General features: G+C 40.5%; 3 protein-coding genes across 3 annotated transcripts in view; 1 reads left to right on the top strand and 2 right to left on the bottom strand.

Annotated features, from left to right (window-relative positions):
- poll (polymerase (DNA directed), lambda) overlaps positions 1-4,564 on the bottom strand; it is a 5,297-nt gene extending 733 nt beyond the window's left edge. Inside the window, exons 1-7 of the mRNA XM_029435063.1 lie at positions 4,421-4,564; positions 3,855-4,152; positions 3,445-3,547; positions 2,209-2,547; positions 1,875-2,048; positions 904-1,032; positions 89-257 (exon numbers count right to left, since the gene is read on the bottom strand). Of these exons, the coding sequence (XP_029290923.1) occupies positions 89-257; positions 904-1,032; positions 1,875-2,048; positions 2,209-2,547; positions 3,445-3,547; positions 3,855-4,152; positions 4,421-4,535 (1,327 nt within the window). The 5' untranslated portion in view covers positions 4,536-4,564. The remainder of the gene's footprint in view (positions 1-88; positions 258-903; positions 1,033-1,874; positions 2,049-2,208; positions 2,548-3,444; positions 3,548-3,854; positions 4,153-4,420) is intronic.
- Positions 4,565-5,837: 1,273 nt separating this feature from the next.
- On the top strand, positions 5,838-9,376 carry dpcd (deleted in primary ciliary dyskinesia homolog (mouse)). The gene is made up of 6 exons (XM_029441141.1): positions 5,838-5,991; positions 6,657-6,737; positions 6,822-6,946; positions 7,097-7,230; positions 7,404-7,506; positions 7,939-9,376. Exons 1-6 carry the CDS (start codon positions 5,928-5,930, stop codon positions 8,041-8,043), a joined length of 612 nt encoding a protein of 203 aa, XP_029297001.1. The 5' UTR covers positions 5,838-5,927; the 3' UTR covers positions 8,044-9,376.
- Positions 9,377-10,006: 630 nt separating this feature from the next.
- On the bottom strand, positions 10,007-14,449 carry fgf8b (fibroblast growth factor 8b). Its single transcript, XM_029441130.1, has 5 exons — positions 13,812-14,449; positions 13,685-13,721; positions 12,952-13,132; positions 11,293-11,399; positions 10,007-11,013 (listed from the first exon to the last, which is right to left on the bottom strand). The coding sequence occupies exons 1-5, from the start codon at positions 13,868-13,870 to the stop codon at positions 10,717-10,719; spliced, it is 681 nt and encodes a 226-aa protein (XP_029296990.1). The 5' UTR covers positions 13,871-14,449; the 3' UTR covers positions 10,007-10,716.
- Between the last annotated feature and the right edge of the window lie 346 nt (positions 14,450-14,795).

Genomic DNA, 14,795 nt, shown 5'->3' with positions numbered 1-14,795 from the left:
AAAGTTTTTTTTAGGTTGTTCTTAAGGAAAACACACATTTAAATAAGACATCGGACAGTCCTTAACACCTAAATAGGATGGAGCTTACCACTGTCCCAGAGGCTCTGTAACACTTTGCTGAACACGCCCTTGTGAGACTTGCCATCAGGATGGGATATAAGTATGTCAACATCTCCACACGTGGCCTTTCCGCGACGGTAGGAGCCACATGCCATCGACACCAGGCCTGGGTCTATAGCCTGGGCAGCATCCCTCACCTGCACATACACCCCAAAAAAAAGACACAAAATAAAGGCTATCATCTATCCTAGAGTGGTGGAGCGTTTCTAAATATTTGGCTTTTCAATAATAGAAAAGTATTGTTTACTTTTTATGTTCTCTTGTTTTTACTCTGCCACTAACAAACAAGTAAGCTCTCCAAATACTGGGAGGCAGGCTTACTAAAGCATCACATGCTATTTTTGACAAGCCTGAGGGAGTACACATGCTTTCGCCATTTATCTAATGTGCACTTTCTATCTGGCTGCTTCGAAGGAAAAAGAAAATCCGAGTAATACAATATGAAAACAACTAGTGTTGTACTCAACGCTCTGGAGTGAACAGGTATCTGGCTAACGTAAGATGCAGCTACTTCTTTAAGTTTTCAAGAGGTAGTTTTCCCCTTCGGGATACTTCACTTTGTGAGAACAATCTGGGTTTCACATTATCAAGTAGTTAAGGAAAGCTGACACAAACATTTCCTACTTCAAGGTTTCTAAATCACTGAGGGTTAGAGGGAGAAGCTGTTTCAGAGATGTCTCACCTCTATGTGCTTGAATAAACATTAAAAGTGGTGAAAGATGCAAACATATGTCAGTCGTCATCACAGAATGATACATGTTGCGATGGATGAAGATGCATTACCACTTTCTCTATGTCTGCTGCTTCTTCTCTGGGCATTCGGTCAAGTAGGTCGTCGTAGTGCTTGAGTCCTATTTTCTGAGTGTTGCTGAGGTGGGCTTTTGTGCGGATGTCCTCCAGCGTGCGAAATCCCTAAAAACAAAGAACACAGTATGTTATAGAGTGTATTAGACATTTCCCTTCTGTGCCCTTCTTGCCTTAGTTATCAATGTAATTAGAATTACATCTTAGAGCCCACAGCCAAACTACTATTCATTTAGGATTCTGATGATCGCACACTTTTATTGTAATCTTTTTATAGGCATAGTTTTACACAGAAGAATCAAAGCCTCCACTGAAAAGGCTCCTAATTAACCCATAGCCCAACAGATACTATTGTTGAGGATGATACTTATGTCAATATTTGTCAGTTTACAAAATAAGTTAATGATATAACCATATATATGTTTTATAATACATGTATAAACAAACATTTTATATCATGACCTCTTAAATTGGTTTGAAGGGCTTTCACAAGTCATTAGTCCATGTGATACTTAAAGGAATATATATATATATATATATATATATATATATATTTAGTATGGTTTCGGTTTCACAGTGACACAAATTTAAGCGTAACACATAAAAATGAGTGGCGTGTACGAAATGTACCCCCAGAATACTTTCTTATTGGTCATACATTTTGCAATGGAAACACGGAGAAAACACTATGACTTTATAAACGTCACTATTTTTGAGTATGTTCTCAGTGCAATCGAACCACAGTAGGGCAGTAAGGTCTGCTTGGAAACGGTCTGAGACGGGTTGTTTTGGTCCGCACCAGAGTGCGATTACTGCGTTCACAACTGAACCACCAGAGTTTAAATAAAACACGGACTATATGTTGGACTTGGGAAAACGCCCTAAAAAGAGTTTTGTGTGTGTGTGAGTGTGTGTGTGTGTGTGTGTGTGTGTGTGTGTGTGTGCCTTACTTGTTGGTACCACAGCTGTGCAGTTTTAGTCCCTGCCCCCCAGATGTTGGTAAAAAGCTCCAGTACCGGCACAGCCTCCCCGAGGTGGTCTAGCTTCCGCAGGTGACCGCTCTCCATGATCTCATCAATTTTGTCCGCCATGCGTTTTCCAATTCCCGGGATCTGACAAGCCTCCTAAAACAAATGAAGAAATGTTCGGATTCAAAAGGCAATATGCGCAAAATAAAATAATCCCTGTATTGTGCACTTAAAGTATTCTGTGTACTTGCTACAGTATATCCAACAACTATACACATGCCTGACATTTCTAACAAAGGCATCTGCATTAGGTTACCTGATATGATGTAATAGGCTTGTGGTAACTCTTCAGTGCGTTGACAGCCTTGGAGTAGCCCAGCGCCCTCCACTTGTCCCCCTGGTGTGTGTAGGCCTTGGCCAGCACTTCTAGTTTGTCAGTGATGTGCTTGTTGAAGTTATTACTTTTGGACTGAGAGGACTGGGCACAGACCCACTTCCCCAAGGTCACCTCTCGAGCGGCAGACTCTGGACCGGGGTTGAGGCTGGGGCCAGGAGTCTCCTCTTTGGGGTGCTGGCCACGGAGGAGAGCTTCCAGGTCACTCTGAGAGACGCCGTCTTCTTCTCCTTGCACTTCCTCTTGAGTGTCTGGGACCGTCTGAGAGTAAAATGGAATGTTAAACTATAACACAAACATACTTTTGTCCCCTATTGCAGGGGTTCCCAAACGTTCTGTGGCCAAGGCACACCAAAGACCAAGCCAAAATCTCAAGGCACACCTGTGTTCATATCCGGGCAGAATCCCCTCTATAACACAGAGTATCACTGTTATCACTCTGTGAACATTTATTTAGCCTAGTCCTTGTAAGAAGCTATTCTCCTTCACACTAGCAGAGAGCCTTTGATGTGTCACACTCTAATATTTCCCACCATGCGCAAATGGCTAAAACGGGTTCGCTTTGACAGATTTCTTTTTTTTAATGATTGTTTTATTTATATTTAGGCCAAAGCATATAAGACCTATTGTTTCTATATTGTGAAATAAGTGTGTAGGACAAAGTACCGATAAAGTCCAGTGTTTCCCTATTCACAACTCACTTTTCACATTGAACAGGTGCTCTTTTATTAAATAAACTAAACGTTTATGTCATTTATCTCATTTATGTGCACGTTTCAGTTGCTTTGCGTATTTACATTCTCTCCTCTGCTTCCTGGAAGGGCGGAGCTCCGCTTCCGAACCCACATACACACACGCGCGCGAGCGCACACACTTACAGTCAGAGACAGAAGGAAAGGTAAGGAGAGAACTTAAAAAATCTGCGCCACACACGGACCTGATCCAGCCCAGGCAGCACCCCCCAGAGCAGTAACCTGGGGGAAACACTGAAGTAAATTACAAATCATTCATAACCTTGTGTACAGTTAAATGCAATAGGCCTAATTGTTTGATTTCCGTGGCACACCATCTGGAAACCACTGCCCTATTGTACCAAATCATTACTGACTGAAGGACTGCAAAACCTGTCAAACCTGTTCACACGACCAGGAAACCTACCGTGTATGTGGTCTCTTGCTTGCTTGGCTCTACAGCAGCTTCTGCAGCAGGCTTGACATTGTGAAGCTCTTCTTTAACGTTGTCACACTGTGTTTCAGATTCCCTAAGGGGGAGAACATTATATATAGTTATATATAGTTATAAGACTGACCTCTAAAATAAATCTGCTGTCTCCATATCAATGCAATTTTGTAAATGCTTAAATTTTAAAGGGACAGTTCACCTGAAAAACAAAAATGAGTTGAGAGGAAACATCTGTATTTTTGATTTATGTGACGTACAAGTTAAAAGTAGATATGCATTCACCATGGCTTGTTTCTCTGAATAAGTCTATGAATGTGATAAACTGGAAACATCATGAGATAAAGATACAGGTTAGCATTATAAAAAAGTACTAATAAGGTCATTACCTCTTGGGTAACAGAAGGCTGTAGCTGTCAACATCCAGCAGTTGTTTTTCACTGATGCACAAGCTCAACCAATTGCATTTCACTAGTTGGACTCCAGAGGGCATACAATCCAGTTTCAGTAAGCGCAGGGCCCGGTCACGGTCCATGTTGTCATCCACAACAACATGGGTGACGCTGGGACACAGTGAACTCTCCGTCTGTCCTCCATTCTGCTGAATTTGCCTTTGAAAGATCTGGCATCTGGCACTTCCTATTCCAGCAGGCAGGATGTACACTGTGACACCATTAAAAGAGTTTCCTGGGACAGAAGAGAGGGACATGTTAAAAAGGGGGAAATATGTTGCATTTTCTGTCTTTTTCTTTCTTCTTAATCTGTCCCTCATGCACATCTTTATGTACCGGTACTTGTTTTTACAGCCTCCCCCCCTCCCTCTCCCTCTCTCTCCCTCTCCCTCTCCCTCTCCCTCTCTCTCTCTCTCTCTCTCTCTCTCTCTCTCTCTCACACACACTCACACACACACACACACACACACACACACACACACACACAGACACACACTAACAACCTGTGACATCACATTCTTCAGGTTTCTTCTTTACTGGGGGGGCATTCTTTCCTTGCAACACTCTGGTCCTTTTAACTTTTGGAAAGGCTTTCATAATCCCGTGACGAGGATCCATCTTGCCTCTTGAAGGGGGTCGGGGGGGGGGGGGCCTGCGTCATTGAGAGCAGAATTATTGAGTTATATATAACTTTGTGGAGTAAAACCATCCCACAAATCTGTAACATAAGCTGTGTAATACTAATTGTGCAATACTTCTAACCATGTTTGAGTGTGTAATGAGTTCACACTGAAAGAATGACAGAATTTAAGTATCAAACCTTTGCAAAAAAATATTTTCATCTGCTATTTGTTTGTTTTTAAACTTTTAACTCTTTTGTAGTTTTTAAAAGTTACAATTTGACAGTATGACACCGTAAAAACACTACATTAAAATGTCTTGCATTCAAAATGTTAATAAAGTAATGCAAATATTATCTAAATGTACTTTAGTATCAAAAGTAAAAGAGTACATTCATGCAGACTGTCAATGTTATATTATTGAATGATATAATACATGCATTAGTTTGCAAGAAGCATTGTAATGTTATATCTGTCATGGTGGAGCAAATTTGAACAACCTTAAAAACTATTGTGTAGTTTAATCTATACAAACAAAACATTATAATTGATAACATGAACCTTCATGTTGAGAGAACAGTAATAATCTGCAAAGTAATTAGTAGAATAAGTAGTAAAAACCCAAAAACTTGAGGCCATCCCACCACTGCAATGTACAGTAACAGTAATGAACAGTAAGCTTGTATAAACCAGTTACTGTTTATACTTTTTTCTGTTACACTTACTGGATACAATTGCTGCATTTACAACATTAGTGTGTAATTTATAATATCAGTATTAGTAGTTACATTAGCAAAGCAAAAGACACAGGAATAGCAACAGCTGTTTCGGCTTGTACTCAGTGCATATTAGCTGACACGGAAGTTAATCTTGAGAAATCTATCTTTGATAACGATCAAAAAAGATAACGATATGTTTTATAACGATAAAATAGTGTTAGCTAACTTTCTTTAGCTTGTGCTAACGGATAAGAAACAATAAACAGTCGGTATTTAGACTGTTTCAACTTTCATTTTCACTCAATGTTTAAATAAAGTTTTAATTCACTCCAACATATCTCAATATAATTGCACATTCGAGGCAGAAAACGCTTTAAACTTTAATAGTTTGGCTCTTACCCCTGTTCAGATGGCACCATACGTAAAGAACAACATCCAAATCAAATGTTTCACTTCCGGGTTAATTATTTATTTTTTGGTTTTATTGTATCTAAACCACACACCCAAATCTCCATACAAAACAATGCTTGTTTTTAATAACTTTTACGATTATACAGTTTGATTAATTCTATAAATATTTTAGTTTAGTTTAGTTTGTTTATTGACCTCAGTTGCTGTGGTTACGGGTTGAGTCCGGAAGTGCCCCTGTGCACGAGAACATCTTTAGAAACATGGCTGTGCAAAGTTGGACTGATATCCTAAAATCATCAAAGAAAACAGCCTTGATACACGATGGTGAGTTACTTACAAAGTAAGAAGAAAAACAAGCTAGTCCAATTTCAGATATGCTTTTGTTAGCATTAGTGTGGTATTGCCTGGCGTTAGTCATTTATATGAACTTAGACTGTTAGCTAGCTTTCCAGCTAACATTCATGTCACTAGGCAACAACCAGGTGGCACAACTGGCCCTGTAGAATATTACGCATGTTGTTTAACATAACAAAGACGGTCAAATACATACTTTAAAAGAAGTTTTAATAATTAAATAACAGCCCGTCGCCAGTAGCCTATAGCATAATTTCTGAAAAAGTTGTGTGTCAATAAAAAGGGTACAATGTGACTCGCTGCACAGACCAGTTAGGCACTCCTACTTTTAGCATCTAGCTAATTGTGATAGCTCTTTAATCTACGAATCACTTTATATAAATCCCTGAAACAGCCCCATTTATCCAGCCATCCTGGTTTTTGTTTACACCAATTCAAACGATTTACATTTGACTAAAAAATATTTAATAGTGTAGTTTGCACAATGAAAGACACACCTAATATACTGCTTACTATCCTAAGACTGATCACATGTAGTACTGACACTAGTTGACTTGTTTGTGAAAACACATTAGTATTCTGTATTTGGTTTTCTAGTTTGTATGAACAATCTCTCCCCCCCCCCCCCCCCCCAGGAAAAAGGAAGATCCACTACCTCTTTACAGATGGAAAAGAAATGTCAGAAGAGTATGACTTGAAAACAGATGACCTCATTGGTAAGCAATAGGTCTTGAGTTTCACAATTTCACATTTTAATGGCATACGTTTATGTATCTTATAAAACGTTTGGTACTTTTCAGTACGAAAGTGGTGTCTTAAAAGCACACTTGGAGCTCAGGGCCAATGGCAGGTGGAGGTCGGGGAGCCACCTGTGAGCCCTGTCACTTCTTCGGATTCAGAGGTGATCAAGGAGAACTGCTCCAATGTGAGTTTTCTTTCTTCTGTGACTTTAGAATTAACTTCATTTTCTAATGGGTGTTTTTGTTTGTTTTAATTCACTTTGAAAGCAAATCATTTTAGAGTAAACGCTAGTAGATGTCATGTCTGAATCATTTGATTGTTTCTGGTTCCACAGCCTCTGCTCATGCGTAAAGACACAAAGACCAGCTTTCAGTGGAGAATCCGCAACCTTCCCTACCCCAAAGATGTCTTCAGTGTTTCTGCGCAGCCGTCTGAGAGATGCATCATCGTAAAAACGTCAAACAAAAAGTAAGCTTGCATGCGAACACGGGGCTTCCCTTTCCATATGATCTTTTCATTTGTGTGTTGGTACACTTGTTGCATGTAATTCTCCTGTCCTCCCTATAGATGGCACTGTATACAATACATTCGTCTATACAGTGGTGTGATAAACCTATGACAGCCTCTCCATGTCTTCCCAGGTATTATAAGAAGTTCAGTATTACTGATTTAGATCGCAATGAGCTGCCATTGGACAACTCCTCCCTCAGCTTCACTCACGCCAACAACACTTTAATTGTCAGCGTAAGTTCTACACAACAATGAATAATAAATTAATCTAAACGCATGAATGTTATGTTACCAAATGCTTTAAATGTAAAGATGTAAGCATTAAAGGTTGATTCTTAGTGTTCTAACATTAAATGTTGAATGCAGGGCCCCAACAGTATAATCTCAGCAATCAGAATGGTAGCAAAAATATACAGAACAAAAGTTGTACTTTGTTTATTAAAGCATTTTATGCAAATCCAGAGGATTAGGTGTTTTTATTAATTTCCTGAAATTTAGTTCTCCCTGTTTTCGTCTGTACTGTCACACACCAATATTTATTTATTATAATTTTTTGTGATATTTGCTTTATATTTTTGCACGCTCTTTTGATTACAGTGAAGGATTTGCAAGAGGGACACAGAGAGAATGTTGAAGTGATTTTATTTTTTCTTCTCTCTTGTCCAGTACAAGAAACCCAAGGAGATCTTAACCCTTGAACAGGAGCTACTGAAGGAGCTGAAGAAACTGAAGGGGACCGGCGAAGGGGATGTCGACTGCAAAACTCAGTGAATCAGTGAATTTGGACTGTGGGAGCAAGGGGATCACTCTAAGTTGCATTTAAAGCAGAACCTCACTGCGTCATTTTCCAGTCACATGCGAGCCCTCGTTTATTTTTCCTTTTGCGGAGCCCATCAGTGAGAAGACCTTTGCACAGTGCCTCGTCAACGGTTCAAAGCTTCTAATTGTGTTTACTAATTTGGGTTCATTTATTAGAGTTTAAATTTATCCTGCCATTTATATTTGATACAGACATGTGTGTTTTGAAGTTGAGGAACTTTATAGCTGAACTATGAGCACTCTCACCAATGATTTCTTTCACAGAAACCTCATTTAATTATTCACATAAAAAAGAAAATCAACAGTGTTTATTTTCGCTTCTTGTTACCAAACCTACTAGGGAGCAATTTTGATGAGGGTCACATAACCTACCATCCTCCTTTCATTGATGTCCTTGTAAAACACTCAAAACACACAATGCCTCATCCCTGTTCGTTCCGGGGTCACTGTTACGAGCACATCCCATTTGTGTTAACTGAATACCCTCATGTTCCTTGCATGTAGTGGGCCACCCTGAAAGCCATTACTGAAACTGTGGTCAGCGAGCGAGCTAGTGTTACTGTTTCCCTTTACAACAGAGGGTCATTCTGACTCTGTGGTCTCCGGCTCAAACTACATACACACAAGTTAGAAATGTTGCAGGTCTTTTGTTCCAAACACATTTGATATTATTAACAGGGACAAATATAAACACGGTATTACACGCTTTTTTATTTATTTTTAATTCTAAGTATACATGACATGTACAGAAGAAGAAGAAGAATTGTACAGATCAATGCGTCAAGATGGGATATTTGTCTACTTTTTCACCAAGTTAAATAAAAATAAAAAAGCAAACACTGTCCAGTCAGAAATACTTAGACAGTGGATAAAAAAAGAACAGTGCTGTGTAGAAGAGACAAAGGCATTTAAATATAGCTTGTTTCAACCTTGTGATTCCTTGCATTGTTTTTTTTCACCACTTGTCCAAACCCAGAGAGCAAGTGCAAAAAGCAGAGACAAAACCACAGGTCCCTCTCACCATTGTGCTTTGTCTTCTTCCAGATGGAAAGAACAAGAATACAAGAAAACATTTTGAACCCAGCCTGTCCTGTTGTTTTGCAAATTCTTGTGAGGAACTTAAAAAAAAAAAGAAAAATGTTTATAACATTTGACAAAACTGCATTCACACATACTTGATTAGGTTTCCCTTTGTGTGTAAAGAGGTGCTGTGTTAATAATACTTAAATATATCTTACAAGAAGCTGTTGAACAGATGCTCTAAATACCAAGCATTCATTCAGCTCTTAATTTTTGTTATTTAGTTCAATGGTTTTAATCTTTAGAGCTCGAACTGCTGTCAAAACAAATTCCTGCAGCAACAAACACCAACTAACAAATTGGACATCCAGCTCATGCACTGTGAGAGCAGCCGAGTCCCTCTGTTCAGGGTCTTCTTCCTCCCCTGTCGTTTGGCCTCTGATGGTCATGCTCAACTGCTTCTGGGAAGAGGGTTTCTTTTCTGCCTCCCTTTCACTCCCGAATGCCTCTTCCCAGCCATTCCCCCTCTTTCAGCCGATGCCACATTCTGCCACACAGGCCCCGATGCTTTTGCTGCAACCCTTCAACTCCCTCTCCGCAAACCCCCCTCCCCCCTGCAGCCCCTCCCTGTGTGACTGGCTTCTTTTTGATAACTGACCCCTCCTCGTGTTATTATTCGAACCCACTATTGTATAACATGCCCTTTTATATGAGGTTTCACAAAGGGCCCATTTGATCAGAGGGTTACGGTGTGCGATCGTGAGAAATGCAACTACATGGTGGTAACCTTTGTTTGGGCCAAAATGGTGGGCTGACCTCATCGCTTTTAATGCATAGCTCGGCCCATTCAGGCCCAAGTCTCACTTGCTGAGCACATTGAATTCAGTAGCCTGTCACAGATATTGCCCCTCAGTTATCTGGGTCTCCAGCTTGAAGAAGAAAAAACAACAGTTTTTCGGGGGGCAACCAACAATGTATGCTCGAGCCTTCCATCCCAAAACAAGCAAACGAGAGAAAAGCGGAGCAGCTTGTGAACTGATTCTTTAGTGGTTTTAATATACACTCTACAATAAATATTTCCATCATTTGACGTCATTTACATTTTTACAGTAAAAATATATTCATATATGTAGAAAAAAAAAAAACAGGTTAAAGATTCTCCAGAATGGCCTCCTAAAGGCAGGATAGCATGTCGACTGAGACTCAGATGCTGTAACCACAAGTAAATCCACAGATAGCTGCCGTGTCTAGCTTCATTGTACTCATTTCTCTTTTAAACATTCTTTGTTGCTGAGCTGGCTAACGTCTAACCAGAGGTTTTCATTCGTGACAATATTGTTGAGCTCTTCGGTACCTTAACTGCCCCCCGATTTAATAAGTAAAAATCTGTCCTAAAGTCTGTCTGAATTGGAAATAACTAACAGATTAGATAGTCAATGGTTACATACAATCCAGTACAAAGAATTACACAAAGTCCACAAAATGAGGCAAAAAGTGTATGGGCACTTGACTGGAAAAGTACATTTCTCTGGGAGCACTTGTTTCCCCATGTAGTGGTTCTTCTGTGCGGGTTTGTCCACAGTTCTCCCTCAGTGGTTTCAGTCCTCAGCGGCCCCCTGAGCGCTGGTGATGGGAATGTTTAGTCCGCTTGCTCAAAGGGTGTGCTGGGACACGGAGAGGAAGGACATCAAACGGCCTCCTCTCACTCAGCAAGTGCCCCCTGGGTAGACGCTTCATGAAGTGGGCCTCCCTCTGGTGCTGCTTGGTCCTGGAGGCCTTCCTCGGACGGCCCTTGCGTGTGAAAGCCATGTACCAGCCCTCGTACTTGGCGTTCTGCAGTGCCGTGTAGTTGTTTTCCAGAACAATCTCGGTGAAGATGCAGTCTTTGCCTCGTCCTTTCCTCTGGGAAAGAAAAAGACGGGGGAGAGAAATTGAGGTATGTTGGACAATATCCAGGAAGTGGAAACATCGTCTTTATTTCCAGACAATCAAATACCCTTTGAAACCTTGAGAGGGCTGCTCAGACAAACTCAAAATCAAATTTGTTCTGGCATTCGAATGCACCTCAACAATGTGTTGCCATAAGCGGCAAATCTGGAATAACATTTTCCAAGAAACAAAACAAACTTCAAGATGTTGCTGTAGTCATATGCAGCCACAAAACTATGAATTCCAGATTACCTTGCCGATCAGCTTCCCCCTCTTGTTCATACATATGTAGTATCCAGTCTTCACTCCTTTAATGCGAACACGGCTTCCAAAAGAGTCCGTCTCCACCTCCAGTTTAGCTGCGCAGACAAAACCGATCACAACTAATGAGATGACACAGTTCTGACATGGTGCAGGCATGCAGATTATGATGTTATAGTGTGTGAGACAAATGTAGTTTGTGTATGGTGGAGACTGTAATGAACTGGAATTAAATCACGTCATCATTAAATGGTTTTTTAGGAGCAGTGAACCAGAATCATGAAGATGACATATAAATTCCCTCTTAACCCTTTTATGGTCCAGTAGCCACCTTCAACAAAGCATGCAAGCCTTCCAAAATAGCACCAAATGATAGTTATTTTGCTCGGCGCGATTGTTGTTGAATGTCGGTAAATGCTGTGCTGTGATGCAGCTCAGACTGGGGAGAAAGGAGAGTGAGAATACTGCGGCCAGGGACACAGCCACAAGCACAGAGCAGCGGTCAGATTTGGGCCGCTTACAAGAGTGACACCCACTTAGGATGTGTAGCCAATGTGTGCATGAGTGACTCTCTCCCTCGGTGTGTGTGTGTGTGTGTGTGTGTGTGTGGTGGGTGTGTGGGTGTGTGTGTGTGTGTGTGTGTGTATGTGTGGGCAGAGACATTTAAAAGACAAAAGAGCACACAGGAGAGGAAAAGGTATAAAGTGAAGATGCTGACTTCACCGCTCCTTATAAATTGAGTCATACATTGAGTTGTAAAGCAATGAAAATTCCTCATAAAATGAGCCTCCAAAAAGCAGGCAGCAGGCATTGAGGAGGGGATGGATCGTGGTGGTGGCTGTGGTGGAAAGATGGCTAGACACACCAAAATCCTTTGGTGACAGGATTTCTGCTCCCTTTAAGGTTTTCCCTGCTTGAAGCAAAGAGTCTCTCCCTGAAGTCTATCATGACAGGTGCCGAGAACTTTTTAGACAACCCAACACACTAAAGAAATAAATCATTTTCATAAGGCCATAAAAGATGGCAACACTGATGCCACTAACGATGTTTACAATTGCTACTGCTGTTTCTCCTGGCTCAAACATTTTCCTACAGGCTGCCAAAAACGACATAATTTATACTACGTTTCAACACCGCCCCGCGCACCATTGGATTTAAACTATTCCCGTGTTTTTAATGTGAACAAGTTTCCTATTTTATTGTTTTCCTGAGGTTTAAAAGTATCGAAATGTAAGAAAAGATGGCGTTTAGCTGTCAACGGTTTTGATGTATCTCGCTGCAGCACGCCGGGGCTTCAAGTGAAGTTTCTCATCATTTCAAAGACAATAAAAATGTTCTCCCTGATTAGATAAACACATGCAGACATTTGTTCAGCTATTTATAATTTAGATATGTTTAAATATGTAATTATCCACCACCTGAGGTAAGAATTTTGCTAGGCTATTAGCATAATGTTCAAAAGCTAATTAATAATGTTCTCGCGATATTTTATATATTTATCTCGTCAATTCACTTCAACTGTCCACGTCCTGCTTACGAATACGTATAGTAGTTGAATACACACATAGTTGTTTTTTCTTCTAATTATAAGTGGTGTTATAAGCTTTTAAAATATTTTCTAATATACATTTCTCTGTGTGTTTTTCTTACCGTGCACCGCTCCGTCGTCTCCGTTGGCGTTGACCCTCTTGTTGGCCAGGACCTGGACGTGCTTCCCGCTGGTGCGGCTGTACAGCTGGTAGGTTCTTGTCAACCTGCGGCTCATCCGGTCCGACAGCCGGCTCTGCTCGGTGACATGGTGCTTGAAATTAGGAGGGGACTGCACAGTGTTCTGTCGGACAATAGAAAACACATGTCACGAAATATAAAATGACTTTTTAATGTTTTTTACTTTGCAACTGTGAGTGAGGAGACTAAAGCTTGCCAGTCAAATAGCCGAGGCCCCGGCCCACAGTTCATTAAGTCATTCATCACATTTAAAATAATACATCCGGCTTTTTCTTTCATGTATTTGTACACGTACAGAAGGCTTATCTTTTTTTTGATGACATTTTCCTCTGATGGGTTGTTTTTACCAGCGATGATCTTTCACCCTTCCATGACTTATTTTTTTCTCATTTCAGCCGTTCTCCATCCACATATGTTTTAACAATTACTTTAAGGCCGGAGCTTACCTCTTTTCAAGATGTTTGAATTGTTGCCAATTGCCATAGCACTCATAATAAAATGTTTTCATTGTTATTGCAGCCTATTGCAGATGTAGAGTCGCTGAACTATACGCCGCTAAAGCACGGCGCCTGCATACCTGTTAACTTTTACCTACTTAATTATAGAACTTTACGCAACATTCATGTTTTTTTATTGAAGTGAAAATGTGAGTTACCTGTGCGTAAAAGCAAAGCGCCGTGAACTGAAGTAACCTGAGGAGGGAAAGAAAGAATTAGAAGATCTAACTTGTTGCTCAAATGTAATGAGTTACAATTATATTATATTGACACCTCTTTACTTACAGATAACCTAACCTCGATGTTCTCAGCCTCATCTTGTAATAGTTCAAATATTGCTTCATGAATACTCCACTGATTCGGTGCTGGAAGCTCTCGGAAATAAAGTTCCTGCTGATGGGGATTTCAGCTCCGTTTTTATCCCCCTCTTGTGACACATAGAAGGTGATAGTCGTGACAATTAAGAGATCCAAAATCTGTCAGGGTTCCATGCAGGATACAGGATCCCCTCTCCTCACTACTGAAACATTAGAAAAGTCCAGAAGATTTAAAGGCGCTGCGGTGCCAATCCAAACTGAAAGTCCGGAGAAAGTGTAGCTGTCACCGAGCCACCTCCATCAAATCCTCTCCGTGTCAATCACTCTCTCAGTAATGAAGCTCTTGATTGAGGTATCAAGTCGAAATAAATCCTCTCTGACATTCTATGGCAGAGCAGTGGCGATTATTGTTAGTTTTACGCACGGATCTTTACGCATCAGCGGTCAGATGCGCGCTGTCAATTTCCTGAAAATAAGAGATTCAATAAAATAAAAAAATGTTGAATGAATCCCACGAGTACCAACGCGGCTTTAATGGTCTGCTGTGCAGTTACAGCAAATTATGCTACAGCTGTCCCTTTTAGAGATGCACAGATAGTAAAAACTCCACCGTCAACCTTCCTCCCACACGTGTGTTTCTTGTGGTCGCCTCCAGTCCACATACAGCATCTGTGTCCCTCTACATTTAAATACTTTAACTTGCGGGAAAGTCAATATCCTCGGCGAGAGCAGGCGGAGCGTCCGAGCTGGAGCCAATTTGAAACTGAATACTTATTAAAACACTTTGCCTGCACCTATTTCCACAATCCACAAGCACAGAATCCATCAATAAGTTGAATGTATATAATTAAATAAGATTAAAATATATTTAAAAAATATATAAATTGCAGTCTATCATGTAGAGAGGAGCTTATTTGTGGGTTAGATCCACAAACAAATCTAATGCATCTTC

This window comes from Cottoperca gobio, chromosome 1 (genome assembly GCF_900634415.1).
Source record: "Cottoperca gobio chromosome 1, fCotGob3.1, whole genome shotgun sequence".
Taxonomy (NCBI): Eukaryota; Metazoa; Chordata; class Actinopteri; order Perciformes; family Bovichtidae; genus Cottoperca; species Cottoperca gobio.
This window is presented reverse-complemented; position numbering and strand designations above follow the sequence as displayed.

Excerpts from the sequence above, each read along its gene's own strand:
- dpcd (XM_029441141.1), top strand. The coding sequence starts at position 5,928 with ATGGCTGTGCAAAGTTGGACTGATATCCTAAAATCATCAAAGAAAACA. Across the intron at positions 5,992-6,656 it reads AACAGCCTTGATACACGATG|GAAAAAGGAAGATCCACTAC; the intron begins GTGAGTTACTTA and ends CCCCCCCCCCAG. Across the intron at positions 6,947-7,096 it reads TCAAGGAGAACTGCTCCAAT|CCTCTGCTCATGCGTAAAGA; the intron begins GTGAGTTTTCTT and ends CTGGTTCCACAG.
- fgf8b (XM_029441130.1), bottom strand. The coding sequence starts at position 13,870 with ATGAAGCAATATTTGAACTATTACAAGATGAGGCTGAGAACATCGAGG. Across the intron at positions 11,400-12,951 it reads AGACGACGGAGCGGTGCACG|CTAAACTGGAGGTGGAGACG; the intron begins GTAAGAAAAACA and ends TTGTCTGCGCAG. Across the intron at positions 11,014-11,292 it reads GGGGGAAGCTGATCGGCAAG|AGGAAAGGACGAGGCAAAGA; the intron begins GTAATCTGGAAT and ends TTTCTTTCCCAG.